General features: G+C 35.8%; 2 protein-coding genes across 3 annotated transcripts; one reads left to right on the top strand and one right to left on the bottom strand.

Annotated features, from left to right (window-relative positions):
* Positions 1 to 737: 737 nt before the first annotated feature.
* On the bottom strand, positions 738 to 8,559 carry nesd (nessun dorma). Its single transcript, XM_053761458.2, has 10 exons — positions 8,415 to 8,559; positions 8,127 to 8,307; positions 7,569 to 7,782; positions 7,065 to 7,294; positions 6,424 to 6,584; positions 5,901 to 6,111; positions 4,887 to 5,059; positions 4,052 to 4,159; positions 3,418 to 3,569; positions 738 to 2,970 (listed from the first exon to the last, which is right to left on the bottom strand). Exons 2-10 carry the CDS (start codon positions 8,305 to 8,307, stop codon positions 2,877 to 2,879), a joined length of 1,524 nt encoding a protein of 507 aa, XP_053617433.1. The 5' UTR covers positions 8,415 to 8,559; the 3' UTR covers positions 738 to 2,876.
* Positions 8,560 to 9,996: 1,437 nt separating this feature from the next.
* Positions 9,997 to 20,453, top strand: LOC128679294 (cytochrome P450 4C1-like). Of its 2 annotated transcripts, XM_053761428.2 has the most exons (13): positions 10,001 to 10,153; positions 10,671 to 10,768; positions 11,454 to 11,650; positions 12,620 to 12,726; positions 13,854 to 13,941; positions 14,325 to 14,510; positions 15,187 to 15,262; positions 15,892 to 16,048; positions 17,231 to 17,338; positions 17,917 to 17,985; positions 18,672 to 18,846; positions 19,439 to 19,618; positions 20,158 to 20,453. In XM_053761428.2, exons 3-13 carry the CDS (start codon positions 11,461 to 11,463, stop codon positions 20,343 to 20,345), a joined length of 1,524 nt encoding a protein of 507 aa, XP_053617403.1. In that variant the 5' UTR covers positions 10,001 to 10,153; positions 10,671 to 10,768; positions 11,454 to 11,460; the 3' UTR covers positions 20,346 to 20,453. The 2 variants fall into 2 exon arrangements, with proteins under 2 accessions (XP_053617402.1, XP_053617403.1); XM_053761427.2 differs by lacking the exon at positions 10,671 to 10,768 and having other exon boundaries at positions 9,997 to 10,153.
* Positions 20,454 to 20,874: the final 421 nt, after the last annotated feature.

A 20,874-nucleotide genomic window follows, 5' to 3' on the forward strand; every position in this document is an offset into this window, starting at 1 on the left:
TATTTTTCTTTATATGCTACTTACTACCTACTTTATTGTTGTTATTTTTTTTTCCATTTTTGTTTAATTATAATATTTCTCTTTGAAAACCTATTGCAAAATTTTAACGCATGCTGTGGTTAACCTGTAATTGTAAGTGCAGTTAGCTTAAGGTAATTTTATTTGTACTGATTTTTTTTTGTATGATATTGCTGTACTTATGTTGGTAACCCTATAAATAAATAAATAAATAAATCGAAATGTTTTTTATAATGCCGAAAAATTAGCTCTGTTCTCGAGTTTATTTAAAGGCATATTAAATTACCCGGATCACCACAATGTAATGTATAGGTACTGCTATTATTTGTGATAGATCTATTTCTTCCTTACACGAATTAAAAAATGGAGGTTAAACGATCAAGGTTTTACCCGAGTGGGTTTTTGTGTACAATAGGGCTAATCATGTAATGATGATAAATCTTCACATATAATAATAGTAGATAGATAAAGGCGAGACATTAAAAGTGTGATGAAAATAAACATCATTAAAGATGTGATATCACATTGGATGATGCGTGCCAATGATCTGACAACTAGGGGTGCTGACGTCCGTGAGAAATGGAGACGGAAAAGTAGGAAATGCGGACTTTGGGCTCCGATGCTCAATGGCTACAGAAGTAACCGTGAAAACAACAAAGTATGAAAATAATAAAAAATATTTTACCATTATTTTGTGGGGAAGTCTAATTAGAATAATATACAAAAAACAACCGTATAATCTTTATAAACAATATTCCACTGTCGAACGTGCTGCGTCTTGAATTTCATTCATCTTAAAAAAGTGTGAATGAAAAACTTATTTAAAAACTTATTTAAAAAATATCATTTATTGCCACATTTGGTGTAGATTTTTAACACTTTAAACAAATTAAAAGGCACTATTACCTGTAAATACATTAAATATTTAGAGCTATATATTATTATGACATTTTGCGATATAATGCATATGGCACACACCGTATTAATATAAGAAATAAAACTAAAAATTGCATGCACATTTTGGATGTTGTACAATAATAATAAATCAAGGCACGATTAATCGTACAGTCGACATCATATCGCGTTAACCATCGGAATTCTATGCCACGTAATAGAGGCGAATTTGCAATGGTTTTGGGTGTTAATGTGCTGTTTTAATGTGCACTCCATTCATTCCTACAGAGTCCTAACACGTAAACATAGACTGATATTGTTTATATGTTAGGACGTGGTTAAGATGTTATTGTCGAATTTTTATATATCATCAAACTAGGTTTTGCCTACGGCTTCACTCGCGTAATTTTCCTATCAGTTATTTTTTGATGAAAGGTACACTATGTCCTTCTACACGCTTCAAACTACATGTATGCAAAATTCCAAGAAGATTGGTTGAGTAGATAGAGCATGAAGAGGTAACAAACAAACAAACTTACTTTCGCATTTGCAAATATTAGTTAGGGTATTTCCAAAGTGAAATATTTTTTAGACTGCAAAATGTACATTTTATTTTCAAAAATGCATCTATTCAAAAGAATGCGTTGCGGGATGGTCACTATGTTATTTCATTTATCACTGACAAGTTATTGTAAAGCCAAGGTTAGTCTATGGTACTCGTACAGATAAACCTTACATGATATGTAATTGCGCCTGACCTTGCCCTACCACCAGTTTCCTATATATGACTAAATATGCTATTAAGATTCGTAACGCATTTGGACAAAATAATATATCAAAGTACACAATAAAAAGCAATGGACATCATTACACAAATATTTACTTTTAATACTAAAGTATCAATCCGTTTCTCATTTTTTAACAGTGAAATAAAGAACATAATAACCTGATTTATTCAGGCGTGTGATACCCCTAAAGTTGACAGAATAAGTTGTAGGCTGCGGTGACCACTTACCATCAGGTGGGCTGAGTTGCTCAATTGAATTTAAAAATACAGTTGTTTTATGTAAGGTACATAATTAATGGTCATAAAATGGAACATAGAAGCTCTTTCGTTTTAAAAGTCGGTTGAAAACAAGAATTGATCTATTACGGAAAATTCATTATCATTCGATGACCAATAAATATGTTTCTTTAGAATACCATTGTCATGTTAAGTGTTGGAAGATAGTTACAAATAAAAATAATAGTACATTGTTAATAATTGTTAAGAATATTGTAACAAGTTAATTTAGTTCCTATTAGCTGCCCATCCAGGGCATCCCAGTGGGTATTTTGGGATAAAAGGTAACCTATATATTCCAGATTATATTTTAATCATGTTCAAAATTTCATACAAATTCCTATAGAACATTTTACATGGCTAACAAACATCCTGACACAAATTTACACTCTGTACTAATCGATACTAATATTATAAATGCGAACGTCTGTTCCGCTTTTACGGCTAAACTGCTGGACTGATTTTGACGAAATTTGGTATGAATGTTGTCAAACACCACCGTTCAAACATAGACAAATTTTTTTTCAACACCTGAATGACTATAATGGGGTGAAAGTTTGTATGAAAATCGATCTCATGAGAAATATCATCAAAATCGGTCCAGCGGTTAGCCGTGAAACCGAAACAGATATCTAGACATTCGCATTTATAAAATACGACTTCAACTATTCTATGTGACAACAAGAATAACAATAAGTATATATGTTGATGGGGTGTTGTGATGTAAAACTTTGTTGTTTGTATAGTTTGGTCAACATACAAAATATTTTTTTTAATATATATTTTTTAAATATACGACAGACAACTTTTTTTACACAACGAACATACACAACTGAAAACTACATCCTCAAAAACAATACAAACTACTGGAATTAAAAATATTAAATACTTGTAATTGTGGTCACTGTATGTCGTCTTGATGAACGATGAGAATTTCCTTCTGAAGGTCACCTGAACCAATCGTGCAGTTTCCGATAATTTGCAGTCCATCCACCCTAAAATCAAAGCACAGATTATATAAAACTTTCAGTAATCAAACTTTTTTTTTAATATTCTGTCCGCTCACATAGGAATATGTAATATAGAAATTTGGGATTTAAAAATAAAACAATCTACATTTTTAAATTCATAAACAAAATGTATAGACAACCTGAGACACGTCAGATGCCTTTAGACTTGAATAAAATAAGACACAAGTGTTAGAAATAACACACTCGAAAAGAAAGTCGGATATAAATGAGACAAAACCAACTTTGATTGTTACGTCACGCAGACGTGTAAGTGTCCTGGACTTAGGCACTAATAAAGTCACTATTTGAAAACAGTGAATATCGAGTTAATAAATAATAAAATGTATGGAATTGACATTAGCAGCGCTAAATCACGTGATCGGTCGACATCGATATCGCGCAAGGGTTGAGCGACTCAAACCGTATACTGACTCTGTGCGTGCGCCGCTGTCCCTGTCGACCTCACAGCGTATGCATTGCTCTACACACTGCGTTATGACAGTCCCGTTCAGAGTGACTTTCGCTCCTGAAAACATCTGCACACCGACGCCGCACCGCGTTATCTTGCAGTTGTGTAGCTCCACCTGTGGCATCTTATAATTAGGGCCTGTTCCGTCACTTTCTGATATTAAGTTTTGTACAAAAATGACTTTTGTGATATAAGCTTTTATTATCGTCAGAAATATCTTATTGCATTCAATGCGTGACAAAAATAGTGTCCGCGCAGTAAACCGTTGAGGAGTTCCCTCGTCGGGAGCCGTTCCTGATTGCACCATCAGGTCGTGCTTATCACAATAACACATTGACGTGAAAACTGAAGCGACGTGAGAAATTTCAACTCTGTAGCACAACTGGAAGTAGGAGAAATCTAACTTGCAATTGATTACAGACAGACAAGCAAACATCGGGACAAGTGAAACTAAATAAAAGCTTGTAAAGCAAGCAGTCGGTTGTTAAATTACAGCCAAATCTTCAAACTATTAAGGTTCTTTTTTGCGCTGACCCAAGGATTCGCGACATCACAGTCCCGAATGCAACCTGGGTGAGAGATGAAGTAACCACCAACCTGCGCTCCTTTATGCACCACAATCCCAGAGTAGAAATTATCAAACGTGCAGTCTTCCACGTATATGTTCGCTCCCGCCATAGCCACTATGCCTTGTGCGAAATTACTCTGTAAAATCATAGGATATTTTTATTAACATGACAAAAGTAAAGTGCCTCTATCTGTCAGCTTAGCTCCCATAGTCGCCTTATACGACATTCAGGGAGAAGGATTCTGCTATTCTAGTCCTTTGTACAGTATAAATTATACAGTTAATCAACCTTGATACATATTGTTTGTGTTTTGAAACAGTACACATTAAAAAATATAAAAATTATGAACTCTGCTAAAATACTCGTATAATATTGTAATTTTCGTTTGCGTGTGATCATTATTATAACATTACATATTTTTGTTGAAACTTTGTTGTTTGTTTGTTGATTTTTTTTGTGGTGAGACAAATACGATTTAGATTTAGGTAATTTTTTGTCTCGAAGAAAATATTTCGCATTTTGAAAATTGCATTGTCGTTCCGTCACAATAGCGCACTGTGATAGGTTAGCTGCGAATCGATTCGATAATGAGATGTGAAAAGCAAAGTTGTAGTATGCCCACTGATGAATATCAAAGACACAGATATATTTGATACTGAAAACACACACTTATTATGTGATATACTTTCTTATATATAGAACACTAATACACTGCATGTACTTTGTATATGTAACTAGCTTGCCTGTGGTTACGCCCGTGTAAATCTTCTACGTGAACAGTAATTTTTTTGGGATTTCATACTATATGTATGTAAATTTTAAGAAGGTCGGTTGAGTAGATAGAGCGTGCGTGAAGAGGTAACCTGGTCGGTCTCCGAGGGGTCGGAGAGCGCGCAGGCGCGGAGCCGCAGCGAGCCGGCGCGCGCGGCCAGCACGGTGCCCACGCGCGCGGCGCTCAGCGCGAGCGCGCGCACGCTGCACGCTGCGCTCAGCGACAGCAAGCACGACCGCACGCCGGACGCGCGCAGTGTGCTTCCTGACCGGTTATACAGGGTTACTGCTATCACACGCAAAACCTCCTAAACTACGACTTAGGTACCTACACATCAAAACAACCAACTTTTATTCTACGACTTTTCGTGATTCGTAGTATTTTTTATCTCAATATAATAGATTTTTTATACAATCTAATTTGCGATTCTACGCATCTTAATCCTATGTATTAGCCAGGCAACACGAGACAGTACAGTAGCGTTATGTAGCGGAATCGAACATACAGATTATTTTTAGAAACGACATTAAAACTAAAAAAAAGAAAAAAAAAATAGATTTATTATGTTTACACAAAAGTACCTTATGCGCCCTTACAAGTCTATGCGTTAGATACCAATATCTCTGTATATTACCTAGTAGCTTTTTCCCACGGCTTTATTATATAACAGTTATTTTTCCGAGATGACAGGTACCCCATGTCCTTGCCCATATTTCAATCTACATATATGCAAAATTTCAAAAATAGCGGTAGAGTAGATAAAGCGTTAAGAGGTAAAAAACTTTCGCATTTATATAATATTAGTTAGGATTGGGATAAAACATCCCTGTCGTGTATACGCGTAGCGAAAATACGCGAAAACTCAAAAACTACCAAACAGATTTTTATAAGATTTTCACCAACAAATAATGTGATGAGGAAAGATTGGATGTATAATTTATTATGTTTTTACTAGTACGAAACCGGGACGTGCCGTTAGTTTATAGGTACTAATCTTGAATATAATAATGAGAAATCTCTGGAATCAACCAGAATTCGAAATTTGACTGTAAATCAGTCAACTATGATATTTGTATGGATTTATTAATTACAGAAATAGTCTCACCATTGAAGCTACATATAGAAACTTGCGAGAGCGGCATCTCTGGTATCTCATAGTTGTCGCTGCACACCACAACCTCTTCGGGCTCCAGTGACAGCGCGTCGTCAGCTGACGTCATGACTGTCAGCGTGCAGTCGTCAGCGAGGCGGGACACGAGGAATTTTGAGATCTCGGAGAATTCTAGTGGTGACCCGCCCTGCCATAGGGCTACAACCTGGAAAGATAAAAATAATAAAGTTTACGATTCCATATTCTGTTGGCATTTTGAGATCTTGGTGGCTCCTCAGACCAGATGTTTAGATTGAGGAGCCACATTGGATTTGCTGATGTACAAATTCCAGGATATGTGGTACAAAACTTCATCATGTGCTAAAGGGGGGTAAATTTCCTTTTAAAACCAACAGTGGCTCCTCAATTCATACATACATGTATTTCTGATACCAGTTTCTCTTGTATGAACAAACTGGAAGACATGTCGATGTCAATACTTTTCTCAATCTAAGTATAGAAGAAGTTTCATACTTACATGTTTTTTACTTTTATTCTTCTGGTATTTATTCCTGGCCTTTGCTAAATACTGCTCTCTGATAAGAGGGTTTTCATATAAGGTCCATTTTGACATGAGTCCATCAAGCCGAGCGTTCATCTCAGCACATAGCGATATGTAGTTTGGAGGTAACAGGGAATCTGAAAATTTATTGGCAACAGTCACACATAGGAGATATTAAAGAAAAATAATTATGGGAGGTCTTTATGGGAACCAATAGTAACACTGTACTAATAGAAGCCAAAATATTTTTTTATAATTTTTGTCTATCTGTTTGTTCGTGCATCACGCAAAAACTACTGGATGGAATTTGATGCGGTTTTCACAGTAGTACAGCGATGGTCTAACATAAAATCAGGCAAAGGTTTCATCACAATATGTGGCTTAGAACCAAAGATATCTTTCAAGCAGGCCAAAAAATAATAATCTGATAAACATTTTTTCATTGTTTTAAACATCCTGGTATTACAGGAATTGAGCTCTGAGGATGGAGTTCATAAATCCAATCATTTATTCAGAAATTAGACCTTCACAGGCACTTTTTTACGTCAAATTCAAAATTAAATGATATTTACCAAAGCTACAAACTACTACTTCTACAGGAGCAAGTAACTACATACCATCTTCATCCGTAATATCCATCTCACAGAGCGAAGAGTCCAATTCTTTAAGTTTATCATGAGCGTGTATTGCACTACTGCGCAACAGAGTGATGGACCTCGCCACACAATGAGGTATGCTACCGTTGTGGAGCTCTGACCACAGCTTCATACGGTCTTCTATTGTGTTCGGAAGGAGAATCTTGTCATCTTGGTCATCCCAGGGCATCCATATTTCGTTGTAATAAAATCTGAAAACAAATTGAGATGTTTTTTTCAATTCAAAATATATAATAATTTTCTTCCATTAAATATGGTTTACAAATAAATGCATCTTTCATTAACTAGAATAGACAGACAAATCTCACAAACGTCATATGTTCAATTTTGCTCAAATAAGAAAGAGTAATGCATGCTAGAAATACAAGAGAAGTGAGACAGCGCACTACACTACATGTCTTAAGTTTTGTGCTAGTATTTTGATAAGCAACTCATTCTTTAAACTTATGATAATAAAATATCAACCTCAATAAATCTATGAATTCTGCAGTAGTAGCAGCATTGATGCACTGCTCCTTCTGCTTCATGGTCGGCCACAGTTCTATAAGTGGGATGTCTTCAACGGTCTCCGGTAATGACACTGTCTCATGCTGGACACTGAGCACCTCAACACACGCTGATAGGGCTTCAAAGTCTACAGAGGTTACTGTCACACAGGCAATGCAGGGGAATCTCACTTCTGAAACATTTATTGGATACTTTGTTCTTCAATTTTTTATGAATATATCACCAATCGACTAGCTATCCTCTAAAACTAGAAATAAGGGAATTAATAAGAAAGACATAGATAACTACAGACAATGAGGTGGTATAATCAAATGAGAAGAATATTTCTGTATAATTTTAGAAAACAGCAAGATAGCCTTTATAATAACGGGCACATGATAAGGAATAAATTAGGGAGAATCAATGAGGCAAAATGTGATAATATATCAGTCTCTATATAAATTATTTACTTCACCAAGTTCAATAATTATTAGTCAGAATATTATGGACTTATATGTAACTATCAATAAGTCTTACCAAATTTTTTACAAAAATCTTTGGATAGTTTCCACAACGCGTCCCAACCAACTGGTTCCACCATAACCTCGGCTTGCAAGGTCCATTGCTCACGAGCAGTACCTCGACCAGAGCTGAATACCCGAAGCAATTCCTGGAGAATCTCGCTATCACTTCGCGAGAATGTATACAGGGAGGGCATCTGCGAGGAAACAGATAGGCATAAATAAAACACTTTTTATTTTACTTTTGCAAACAAGAAATTCTGTATAGAATGATATTATTGCGAGAGTGCTTGATGGGATTTACCTTTGTTTGGTAAGCAAGAACTTGTTTTGTTGTTTTGAAATGAACGAAAGAAAATAGAAAGTCGAACGGTAAACGAGCCGTTCCTACAAGAATTTTTTTAAAATTTGAACTTGCTGCTGTCAGTTCGTTTATCTATTTTCACTACGGTACATTGACAATGACATTATTTAGTAAAACTGAGGAATTTTAGAAAAATATATTTATTTTCAATATGGCAACTCATTTTATTGTTGGTGTATTGGTAAACCTGCGACGACGGAGGCGGCAGAAAATGATGTTTCGAAAGTTTTTCGACAAGTTTTGCATATGAATCAAGTGGAATCGAAGAGTTACCCACATAAGACATTGAAATGTTCTTATATCTGTGGAGTTACTATACTTAGCATATCTCTACAAGTATTTAATTAAATTAATCGAAACATTGGCAAGATGACGAAGGAAGATGTTTTTAAATATAATTACGAAACTATGCTATGTGTGTACCTACACGATGTAATAATTTCCCATAAAAAATATGTCATACAACAAGACCTTGTTTAATATTGAGGCACAGTATTGAGGCTAGCGTGTATGATTCAAGAGATCGCCGTGTAAACTGCATAACACTTTAATGTGGGACGTATAGAGGAAAATCCTTGTTACAAAGTGATCGTAATCTGAGATTTAATGTGGGTTAGGTCATCTACTGACCATTATGACGTTTTAATATTTACTAACTATTGCCCGCGACTTGTTATGTCTACTGTGAAAACCGCATTACATTTCACGTAGCAGTATACGTAAATATTTGATGCTTGTAAAAATGACAAATTATTAATCTAAAACATAAGTTTTATTTTTTATTGGTTTAGTTACCAAAGAGCGAAAAAAAATCTTAACTGAAATAGCTGGTTAGGTAAATTCGGTAAAGAAAGTGGAAGCATAAGAATACTACTCGTAAATTTCAATATACGTATAATTTATATCAAACACTTTGATTAAGAACATCTCATAGTATATTTATTATAAATTCTGTAATCAAACATTTTTTTTTAATTTAGTATCTGCTAAGAATGTAGGTAATGTATTAGAACTAAGTAGTTTGGTTAACCGAACAGCAGTAACTATTTGCTCAACCGAACTTGTTATACTAGAGAGAACTGAAGACAGACCAGTTACCGTTTATTATAGGTAAGCGTAATATAGTAGTTTTTTAGCCCACTCCTACATTCCTAATTTCCAATTCCAGTTGTTTTGACAGTAAAAAAGCGTTAGTAGGTATAATTTGATACGGATTTGATCTAAAGATTTATAAATGTTACAGATCCACATACCATTTTGAAATGTAGACGATTTTTTATTATTACATCAGACTTAACGAGTAAATCATCTAAATAATTGCAGGTGATTTTTTTCCATGGACGTCACAACAAAACCAAACACGCATATATAGAGTCCGTACCACGAAAGAAAGTCCGACGTGGCGCTACTGTCGCTGCGATCAAAAACGCTGCCTATCTTTTATTGATAGTTCCACAACTTGCCACGGGACTTCTTTTATGGTACGGTCTCGACAGCCAGTTTCCTCCAGTCCAGATGTACTCTCACAGTATGTTATGGAATATTGCCCATGTACATCCATACGGAGTGTGGTGGCCGAGTCTTGCAGTAGCGCTCAAACGTGTGTGACCAAGTGATTTATGTAAAACAAAAGCTAATTAATTAACGGATTTATCATTAATGTGTGAAATTTAAATCATGTAAGTTTTTTAAATAATAATAACGACCCGATTCATCGCTTGCTGATAAAGTATCTAAGTAATAGTCTATAATCAACATATCGAGCAGATAGCGTTAAAAATTGTGCCTCACTATTGTATTGGATAGGGCCAATAACATCAGGCAGATTTATCTATCAGTTAGTTTTATCTGTCAGATAATAATAAGACATTTTATAAGAAAGTGTTGAAACACGTAGAAAAATATACATATACTTAAGTAACAGGCTGACTAAAATTTTTGGATAGTCTTGAAACTGATGACCTGCGAAGTCGTGATTGTTTATGAACCCCAAAAACTCACCCTCGGATATAGCCGTGTTAGTAGAATAGTTTACTTAAGTCTGGACGACGTGGCCCGATCCCAAATTAAATGGGATAGGCGATGAAGAAGAGAAGATCACAGAATAGATTGTCTTTTTCTTTTATTTCTGACTGTTCCACAAAATGACCCACATTCTTGGTGACTTTAATTTTACAATCTTTTATTATCTTTTAGTTGCAACGTATGTTCGGGTTGAATCTGATAACTCAATTTTGAAGCAGATAATTTCAACCAATTGAGTTGATATCCTAATATTATCTATAACTGCCAAAGTAAGTTTGTTTGTTTCCTCTTCAAGCTGTAGGTATCTACAAACCGATCTTCTTGAAATTTTGCATACATATAGTTTGATGTACAGACAAAGACATGGTAGATACCTTTCATCCCGGAAAAATAACTGCTGCCGTTGGAAATCACGCGGGCGAAGCCGCAGGCAAAAGCTAGTGTTGTATAAGGATTTTTCATAAGGTACCTTTTCTCACGCAGACGTCACAAACCCGACAGATCAAATGAAATGCTGGCTTGATGTCGACAAGGATGACATGCGTGCCAATATGGTCTGATAACTAGGGATGCCGATGACCGTGAGAAATGCATGGAGACGAAAAAGTGGAAACGCGGGCCTTAGGCTCCAACGTTCCACGGCTGGGAAGCAACCGAGTGAACGCTCAGATATGCGACAACTTGGAAACATCTCCCGCTGCTTATCAATCATTTCCTATACGGTTTTATCTTACTGCATTGAACACGTGACAGACAAGAAAAATCTACGAGATTTTTCGAACAGCTCCGATCTCAACGGCTGCGGAAGAAGCCGACATAAGGCTCAGATGGGAGAGATAGCGAGAGACATCCTTACATTGCAAGTAAAATAATAAAAACTTGTAAAGATGTTTTTTTAGAAAATCATATTTTACTACAAATAGATGTATGATATTTAAAATTTAATTTTTTCAGAAATAAAATGTTTGAAGACTGCTTTAAAGTCAGCCTGCCAGTACTAATGACAGCAGTTGTGATTTTATCGTCGTTGTTATATTGGCAATACTGGCGATGGACGCACAGACGGATGTTGGAACTGGCCAAGCTGGTGCCCGGACCCCCGGCTCTGCCTATCATCGGCAATGCACTCATCTTCATGACAAAACCTGAAGGTAATTCAAACTAGTCGAATTATATATAAGCATAATACAAAAATAAGCTATCAACATGAAGCAATTTTTATTTTATATAAATTTATATACCTACCTATTGGTTTGTTCTGTAATTTTGTTAAACCCTTAACAAATATATGAAATAAATCACTGCATGGTACCTACCTATAAATAAACAAAGCCGGCCGCGTCTCTCTAAGCTTTCTTCTTTAACCATAAAACTGATTTCGATAATGTAGATTCTATGTTATACACATAGAATCTATTAGACGAAGAGTATAGTCCATATTTCATTCAAAAGTCAAGCCATATATTCCTAATGCGTATTGTCACATTCTAAGTCTCAAATAGTACACGTACCTGGGTCTACCGAAGTCATTGACTGCACATACTCGTAGAAAATTGGTGCAATTATAGCTATTAACGATGTTATTCTACAAAGTAATACGAGTAATGCGAGGGCACGTTACAAAACTAAGCTAATCAGTCAACTCAGAAATAAATAGGTATAGTTCGTCCGCATGTTATAAAATTAAATGTCTAATGTTACACAGGTATGCACGATCTAAATTTAAACGTCTAAATTTTACACAATTATGCAGGTTCTAAAATTAAATGTCTAAATTTTATAAGCACTTTCAAAATCTACTTATTCTAATAACTTATTAAAACCTAAAATGAAAGACAAAAGACATAAAATCTATTTAAGTATTTACTTGTAGTATGTACTTTAACAAAAATATAAACTCAATTTTTTGTCACCATATAAATTCGGTTAAGTACTTTGTAAGGATAAAATCTTAAAAATAAAAACACAAAGTCGCCTTACAAAATTGTTGTCTTGTAAATCATGCTTTATTATGCGTTACGAAAATGTACACAAAATTCGCGGTGTGTAATGACCGTGAATTTTTATCACGTAAGATGGACGTGATATGAAAACTTATTCATATAAAATGTTTGTTCTAGAGCAACTAAAGAAGATTGCTGGTATCTTGGACATGTACGGGCAGTACGCAAGGGTTTGGCTCGGCCCTGACCTGAATATCGTTGTGAAGAATCCGACTGATGTCAGGGTATGTAGTTTTAAGTACCTGTTAGGTATGTTATACATAATAGGTGGCGCAGTGGTAAAGTGCTTGCCACCGAACCGAGAGGTCCCGGGTTCGATCCCCGGTCGGGTCATGACGGAAAATGATCTTTTTCTGATTGGCCCGGGTCTTGGATGTTTATCTATATATGTATTTGTTATAAAATATAGTATCGTTGAGTTAGTATCCCATAACACAAGTATCGAACTTACTTTGGGGCTAGCTCAATCTGTGTGATTTGTCCTAATATATTTATTTATTTAATACAGGAAATATACATACTAAGTATGAAGGGTATTTTTTATTCAGTTCACAATACACCAGAAGGCCTACCTCGATACATACTAACACGTAGTATGTTAGTAACGTCCAAATGTTGTACCTATCTTTTTCCCATATCGTGTACGAATCGTGTAACAAAGAGAGAACTTGTGGACGGAATATAAAAACTCCCAATCCTAAGTTTGATCATCCATACTGTGTGGGAAACCAAAAAACCTTCGTCAATTTCTAACCCCCGACGCAAAAAGAGGGGTGTTATAAGTTTGATTGCTAAGTGTGTCTGTCTGTGTACGTGGCACCGCAGCTCATCAACGGGTGAACCGATTTAGATGCGGTTTTCTTTAATTTGATAGGAAATTTTTAAGAGGTGGTTCTTAGATATGTTGTATCAAAATCGTTTCAGCCGTTCAAAAGTTATAGCGAAATGAATATTAAGTGTCAGGGTCAAAATTTGTCTAACAAATAAACTTGTTGAAATAGGTAAAGTAGGCATATTGTTATTTATATTCGAAGATCCCAAAAAGTACGCATGGGGCTGCCGATTGATCGAAATTACGAGAGGCGATAGTAGACATCGTGCAACTAGTTAACTTACTTAAACTGTCAACCAGTTGTAAAGGTTTCTTCACGATGTTTTTCTTCAGCGGAAGCAAGTGGTGGTCTATGAAAATTACTACCTATACATAAGTCAGATTGGTATACAAACTCATACGGCACAACACATTCGAACCTGGCACCATTCAATCACAGGGCGAATGGTCTTAACTCCACTTGGCCAACACCGCTACAGTCTGTAGTCTAGTAGTTAAATATTTTCGATGTATTCACAGTTGTTGCTGACAAGTAACAAAGTGAACCAGAAGGGTCCACTTTACGACTTCATGAAGCCGTTTATCGGCCCAGGGATACTCACTGGAGGTATGAGAAATTGTAATTAGAACTCTTATCTTACACTAACTAATATTATATGCGAAAATAATTTTGTTTGTTACCTACATATGTACCTCTTCACGCTCAACCAATCTTCGTGAAACTTTGTAGATTGAAGTACGGAGAAGGACATAGGGTACCTTTCATTTCTTAAATATAACTGCTCCCTTGGGAAATCACGCGAGCGAAGCTAATTATCGATATTTCTCGAATCCTACAATTTCCGGGGATCTTTAAGGCAAGAGAAGGCATTTTTTGAGCTTACGTGTTACCCGTAGACGTGTGTGTCCCTTAGTCGCCTCGTACGACATCTACGGGAGGAGTGGTTCTATTCTAGGGCGGAGCCATACAGAAAGTAAACCTCATTTCAGGTCCTAGCTGGCGCAATCACAGGAAGATAGCGAATCCGTCATACAGCAAGAAGTCAGTGCACCATTACACGGAGACGTTCAACAGAGAGGCTACGGAGCTGGTCAAGGTGCTTCTGGGGAAAGACCCGGGGGTCACATTCGATTTGTACTCCGACATGGTTCAATGTACCACGCAGTGTGTTTGCCGTAAGATTACTTTTCTTTCATTGATATAAATAAATAAATAAATAAATAAATAAATAGGGACAAATGACACAGATTGAGTTAGCCCCAAAGTAAGTTCGAAACTTGTGTTATGGGATACTAACTCAACGATACTATATTCTATAACATATACATATATAGATAAACATCCAAGACCCAGGTCAATCTGAAAAAGATCATTTTTCATGTTGACCTGACCGGGATTCGAACCCGGGACCTCCACTGTAGCAGTCGGGCATGATGACCATTAAGCCACGGAGGTCGTCAAAGATATAAGAACATTAATGTTGTTATATCTGTTAAATTATTATTATTAGATTGTTCATTTCCCAACTAGTCAACACAGATACATTTTTCTAATGTCACAAACAAAATTTTAATATGGAGCGTATATGGAAGTGACGATTTTTGAGCAAGGAGAGAAAAAGCATTCATAAAATACTTCAAGAGGAAGTTTTATATGTAGGTACCTATATAATATGCACAATATTGCACCCGTGCGAAGCCGGAACGGGCCGCTAGTTAGAAATAAAATAATGTTGATAAAAGAGACAAGAGTATTAGATATCAACGACTTACTCTTGATCTGATTTCAAATTATGCTATAAATATTTGTAAATTATGTGTAAGTAACAAAATAAATTCCTCTTATTTTCAGAGACGCTCATGGGACTATCCAAGGAAGATTCTCAAAATGTTCTTCTTATGGATGACGTGGTCCAGGATACTCAAAGGTAAAGATAGTAGCTTTACCTTTAAAAACTATAATTAAACTGACATTGCGATTCGAACAGAAACTACTTATTCTGTGAAACTCGTGGAATTAGTAGGTAGTACCTACATTCCATGACTTTCATTTTTGACACAAGCTTTTATTATTGTCAGAGAGAGATCTTATAGCATTCAATGTGTGCCAAAAAAAACATGTCTGTGCAGTAAACCGTTGAGGAGTTCCATCGCAGCGAACCGTTCTTGGGCGCACCATCTGATTGATCATCATAATAATGTATTGTTATCCAAACTAAACCGGTCAAGTGCAAGTAGAACTGATGAACAGACGGACAATGAACTGACCACTATATGGAATCTCTTTAAATTACCTTTTGAGGCACGGAGTAATATAAAAAACTAGATGTTGCCCGGGGCTTCGCTCCCGTGGGAATTTTGAGATAAAATCAAGCAATCTTCGATAATGTACCTTTCTAATGGTAACAGAATTTTTAAAATCGGTTCGGTGGTTTCAGAGATTACCCGCATCAAACATACACTAACTCACAAACGCCTACCTAGATATAAGATAATAGATAATAAAAAACCAGAGAGACTAATCTCCCTCAAACTAACACATATAAAAATGTTGCAGAATCTACGACATGTTATTCAAAAAGATGACGCGGTGGTGGTTGCAGATACCATTCATAAACTGGCTCTCCGGGAACCTTCACAAAGAGAAACAGATCTTGAGAATGCTGGACACATTCACATCAGACATCCTGCAGAAGAGACGGAGGGCTTTGAAGGTCCAAAGATTATTATATTATTTTTCTCCTTAACAATTCACTTCACATAATCCGGTCCTTTGATAGGCTTGCGTGGGCATTATAAATCCAACAGAGATAGTTTGTAAATATCTAGACAAACCCCGCTCCCAGGAGTGTAAATAACTATATTTATTTAGAACCATCAAGTGTCCCACTGCTGGGTAAAGGCCTCTATTCATTTTTTCCATTACACCAACGTTTATAATTTGATTCAAAGTTCTATTTGATATTACGATATTTGTGGCTTTATCTTGTCATTATTGTTTTATGTTTATATAAGTATCCTAATCTTACCTTACTAAATGCTAGTAAAGTAAGTTAACGTGTTTAATAGGTACCTTTTTCAGGCACCCAGCATCTCACATAATGGTATCTGTTATTCTGTGAACTTTTTGTGGGAGGAAATTAATAAATAAGAAAGTTATATTAGAGTATCAATGATAGAATGAATGACTTTATTGCTTTAAACGTGGTGCAATTGGTGGATTGTATAACATTTAGCTTTCACACATTGGTCATTTCTGACGTGCAATAGACAGTAAAATTTGTCAAATTACAACCTTGACGTTAGCAAAATCATCGTTTTGGCGAAGGATGGAGCCATGAAATTAAAAAAAAAAAAACTACAATGATGTCTAATTAAATTACGTTTATGTTTTATAACTATTATGTCAGATTTTATGGTCAACTAATTCTGAACTTATCACATTATTATATAATTCTATATTATTAAATAATTCTACATTTAATATTAATGTCTATAGACCAGATAATCTCTTACAGTATAAAACATTTTCCTACAAGCCAACAAAAGTTTTCGCTTAAATAATTTAACATTGCATATATTTTTAATTTCACCAGGAACTTTATTAAATATTTTTAGTAACTCTTCATCGACCTCAGCTCAAGAGTATTCTGCTTTCTTAAAAGACATTAGTGAGTAGACATTGTTGATTTTTTATAGAGTACAAACCCTATGAAGTCATTATTTTATAGGGTTTCTACCCTATAAAATACAAGACAAGACACAACAACAAGACAATATAGACAAGACGATTTTGCTGCTTCTTTCTAGAAGAAAGAAGCAGTGTTTGTTTATTAGGGTGTATAATACACCTATCGTGTACTAGGATATAAAGAAATAAAAAAGGTGTTTTTCAGGTTGAAGATCTTGGTGAGGATGTCATGGGGATTGTCGATAGGTACATCTTGAGCGGGGAGCTGACGGACCAGGAGATCAAGTGGGAGACGTTCACCCTGTTTACCACTGTAAGTTGTTATTGTTTCAGTGATATTCATCTGTATTAATTGACAAGCATTATTCATAGCTACAGGTAAAGGAAATTGCTTTGTGTCGATGTGATGGCTAATAATGAATGAATACTGATGTTAAATGAGTAAACATTAAATGACATTCGTTATTTTTAATCTGTTCTATACAGTAATAACGAACGAACGAACGCGTGTACACGCGTTCGTTCTATACCAGTCACCGTTAAAAAAGAAACTTGCGATTGAAATCCTAGTAAGTACACAGATCAGGCCAGAATAGATGAAAAGTATTTATAATTATTACTCAATCAATGCCTACATTGTTGTGTTCCTGGTTGGTGAGAGAGACAAGAGCCAAAAGTCGGCAACCCCCTGTTGCAGACGTTGATAGACTGTGGTGACTACTTATCATCATGGGGGCCGTATGCCTGTTTCCTTTTTTGGTAGTATAAAAAAATAGAACACAACAAAGGCATACAAGCATGTACGTACTTTAGGTGAACTCGGTTCTTTTGACGTAGATCCAATAGGGACCAAGAGTATCTACGTTTTTTATTTTTCCTTTTTTATTTCAGAGTCAAGAAGCGTCTGCTAAAATAGCGAGCGGTGTGCTTCTATTTTTAGCGTATCTTCCTGAATGGCAGGTAGCTAACATCACAGTTTAATGAGATTCATAAGTTGTACGACGGCCCTGTTAAAGGCACCCAGGGTGAATTTCATTCGTGTCGCATATTTTTTTAAAATAAAGAATCTTTTTTTATATTATACATTTATAAAATTAACATTGTACCAGTCCTTTACTTATTTATAAAATAGGATAATTAGGATGATTACTGTGTATGATACAATTTAATAAACACTAATGATAACCCACGGCGGCGTTCAAAACGCTCGCCCAGCGTTGACATTATTTCAGGGTTGTCACAAAATATAAAAGACACTATACATGTATAAAAATTTTCAAAAGGCTTTTAAAGGTATAAATTTTGCTACCTACGTTCTGTTAATCTTCATTCCCTGTACAAAGTTCATATAGGTACATTTTCTGTCATTTGTCCACAGAAGTGATCCTAGTGATGGGTTTATAATCGCGATAGGTTATGAAATGTCTTTACGAAAAATTTCATTACCTAATGCGTACACATAAACTTGCCTGATATTTTTCTTAACTTTTCTTAACCCATTTATTCTTAGCCTTGACAACTGGAAACAAGCGTGGACGAGAGAGAGGGATAAAAATAATGAGTTTATGTAATTAATAAAATAAATAATTCTAGGCCATACGCAACATGGAGCTACAGATTTGAAAACTCCTAAATTATCTTTTCAGGATAAAGTCTACAACGAAATAGTGGAGCTATTGGGAGCTGAAGATGAGCCAGTGACGGAGAAGCAGGTGAAGGAGCTGCAGCATCTCGACATGGTCTTCAAGGAAACCCTTCGATATTTCTCTATAGCCGCCATGACGCAGCGCACTGTGGAGGAAGAAATTACTATAAATAATGGTATTGGCGCAAATTCAACATTGTCAGAATATATTTAGTAGAAGATACTTACATGAATTTTGGAATAAATGATTTCTATTCTATTCTATTCATGTATATATATTTATTAAGACCATACATTTTATATTTTCAAACTTTTGCTAGGAATATGGCAAACTAAATTATTAAGGACTCGTCAAACATACTTAGTTCAAAAAGTATATTAATTTAATGTAACCATATTTTTGGATCTATAACGTAACTGACTTCTAAATTTTAAATTCTGAACGTCAAAATGCAAACCCAAGTAGTGCTGGCTTTATATCGTCACGCCCATGGTCTGATAAATAAATATGCCGAATACCGTGCAAAGTAGAGGAGAAAAAGTAGGAAAACATCACATTCCATCAGACGGGTTCGCAATCCCGTTTGATAGCTCAGTAGCATGTAACAATCATGGCTTATAATGCGCGAAAGTGCTCAGATGAGAGAGAGAGAGAGAGAAAGACATCACCCGGACAGTACAATCGAAAAAAAATATTGTAAACTAGTTTCAAATATATCGTAAACTACTTTGAAATATATTGTAAACTATTTTTTTATATACTTCCAGGAAAGATAACGCTACCAGCGGGCACATCCCTAGTGATCCCCATCCACGAGATCCACCGCGACCCTCAGTACTGGGACGAGCCACTGAAGGTCAAGCCCGAGCGGTTCTTACCCCAAAACATCGGCCACCGGGACCCTAACGCCTTTGTGCCGTTCAGTCTTGGCCCTATGGACTGCTTGGGTAAGTATGAATGGTCGCACAGCTATCCAGTTTGCCGTCAAGTTTGCAGCGCACTTGACGCAGCGGTGTCTGGCTGTCGGTGTCAGCGGTGAAATTTGGCGGTGCATGGATTGGTACCACGAGCACACAACACAGCATACGTGTATTTTACCTATCACCCATACCTTTTACTTAACTTCGACCTAATTCTTTCTACACCAACAAAAGGAACTTTTCTGCGACAATTCTTTCACTACTATTAAATTATATTATGTAATTCTTTTTGGCACGATATATTGACATTTGTAATTGTATATTTGTTCAGAATTATGCTTACTAGCATCTGGATGTGTTATCAGTGAATGGGAATATTTTTATGAATAAACAATCACAATGCCATTCGTAAATCACTTTCTATAAACTACGCATAGGATTTTGTTGCAGTTTACACTGTTATTTAGATAATTTATTAGAAGGTTTATACAAACGAAACAGCGCATTATAGACCATGCCGCTATTTCTATAAACAAAACATTGAACAAGTCATTGAAAAATTGCAGGTCGCGTATACGCCACGGCGCTCATAAAAATTATCGTAGTGGTGATCCTGCGAGCCGTGCGAGTGGAGGCCCGGGGCTCCCCGCACGACCTCCCGCTCAACGTGGCCATCTCCGTCAAGCCTGCGGGCGGCTACCTCCTCACGGCCAGGCCCAGGAGGACCACCAACGGTCTGCATAGGAGCTTGTAGACCACAGAGATACTAATATATGTTTTACATTTTTATACAGATTAATATTCTTTAAATTAATTAGTATTGGTTTTTCAAATAAAGCTTTATGACTGTTAAATATTTTTAAATTCTTCTCCTTTGTTTTTCCTTTTAAATATTTACAGGATTTCAATCTCAAAAGCCAGCATTACTATTTTACTATTCATAAATCTAGATTAATGAAATGAACGTTTTAATTTATTAAGTAACTTTAAAAATAAAATAAACATTTCAACCAATTAATCTGCTAAAGCGCAAAGTCATTGTCACAAAAACCTTGTAAAAACGTGATGTAAGCAAGATAGTGAGAGAAATTCTTATAATTCAACACCCGTATTCTCAGTCCCTACCTTATTCCATGCTGTGATGAAATCCTTGGAAGAGTTGCTAAAAAAGTAAAATTCTGTTTTCCAAAACTTTACACATCTGAAGACTACATAGAACTATGTACATATATATATCTACATAATTCATAAGCGAAGGTACTATAGTAAATTGTTAAACAAGG

This window comes from Plodia interpunctella, chromosome 21 (genome assembly GCF_027563975.2).
Source record: "Plodia interpunctella isolate USDA-ARS_2022_Savannah chromosome 21, ilPloInte3.2, whole genome shotgun sequence".
NCBI classification, from domain to species: Eukaryota; Metazoa; Arthropoda; class Insecta; order Lepidoptera; family Pyralidae; genus Plodia; species Plodia interpunctella.

Bases quoted from the DNA above. Each gene is read 5' to 3' on its own strand.
- nesd (XM_053761458.2), bottom strand. From the start codon at position 8,307: ATGCCCTCCCTGTATACATTCTCGCGAAGTGATAGCGAGATTCTCCAG. The intron at 7,783-8,126 runs GTAAGACTTATT...TAAATGTTTCAG, and splicing joins AGATTTTTGTAAAAAATTTG to AAGTGAGATTCCCCTGCATT. The intron at 4,160-4,886 runs GTTACCTCTTCA...ATGATTTTACAG, and splicing joins ACCCCTCGGAGACCGACCAG to AGTAATTTCGCACAAGGCAT.
- LOC128679294 (XM_053761427.2), top strand. From the start codon at position 11,461: ATGTTTGAAGACTGCTTTAAAGTCAGCCTGCCAGTACTAATGACAGCA. The intron at 15,263-15,891 runs GTAAAGATAGTA...AAAATGTTGCAG, and splicing joins GTGGTCCAGGATACTCAAAG to AATCTACGACATGTTATTCA. The intron at 16,049-17,230 runs GTCCAAAGATTA...GGTGTTTTTCAG, and splicing joins AGAGACGGAGGGCTTTGAAG to GTTGAAGATCTTGGTGAGGA.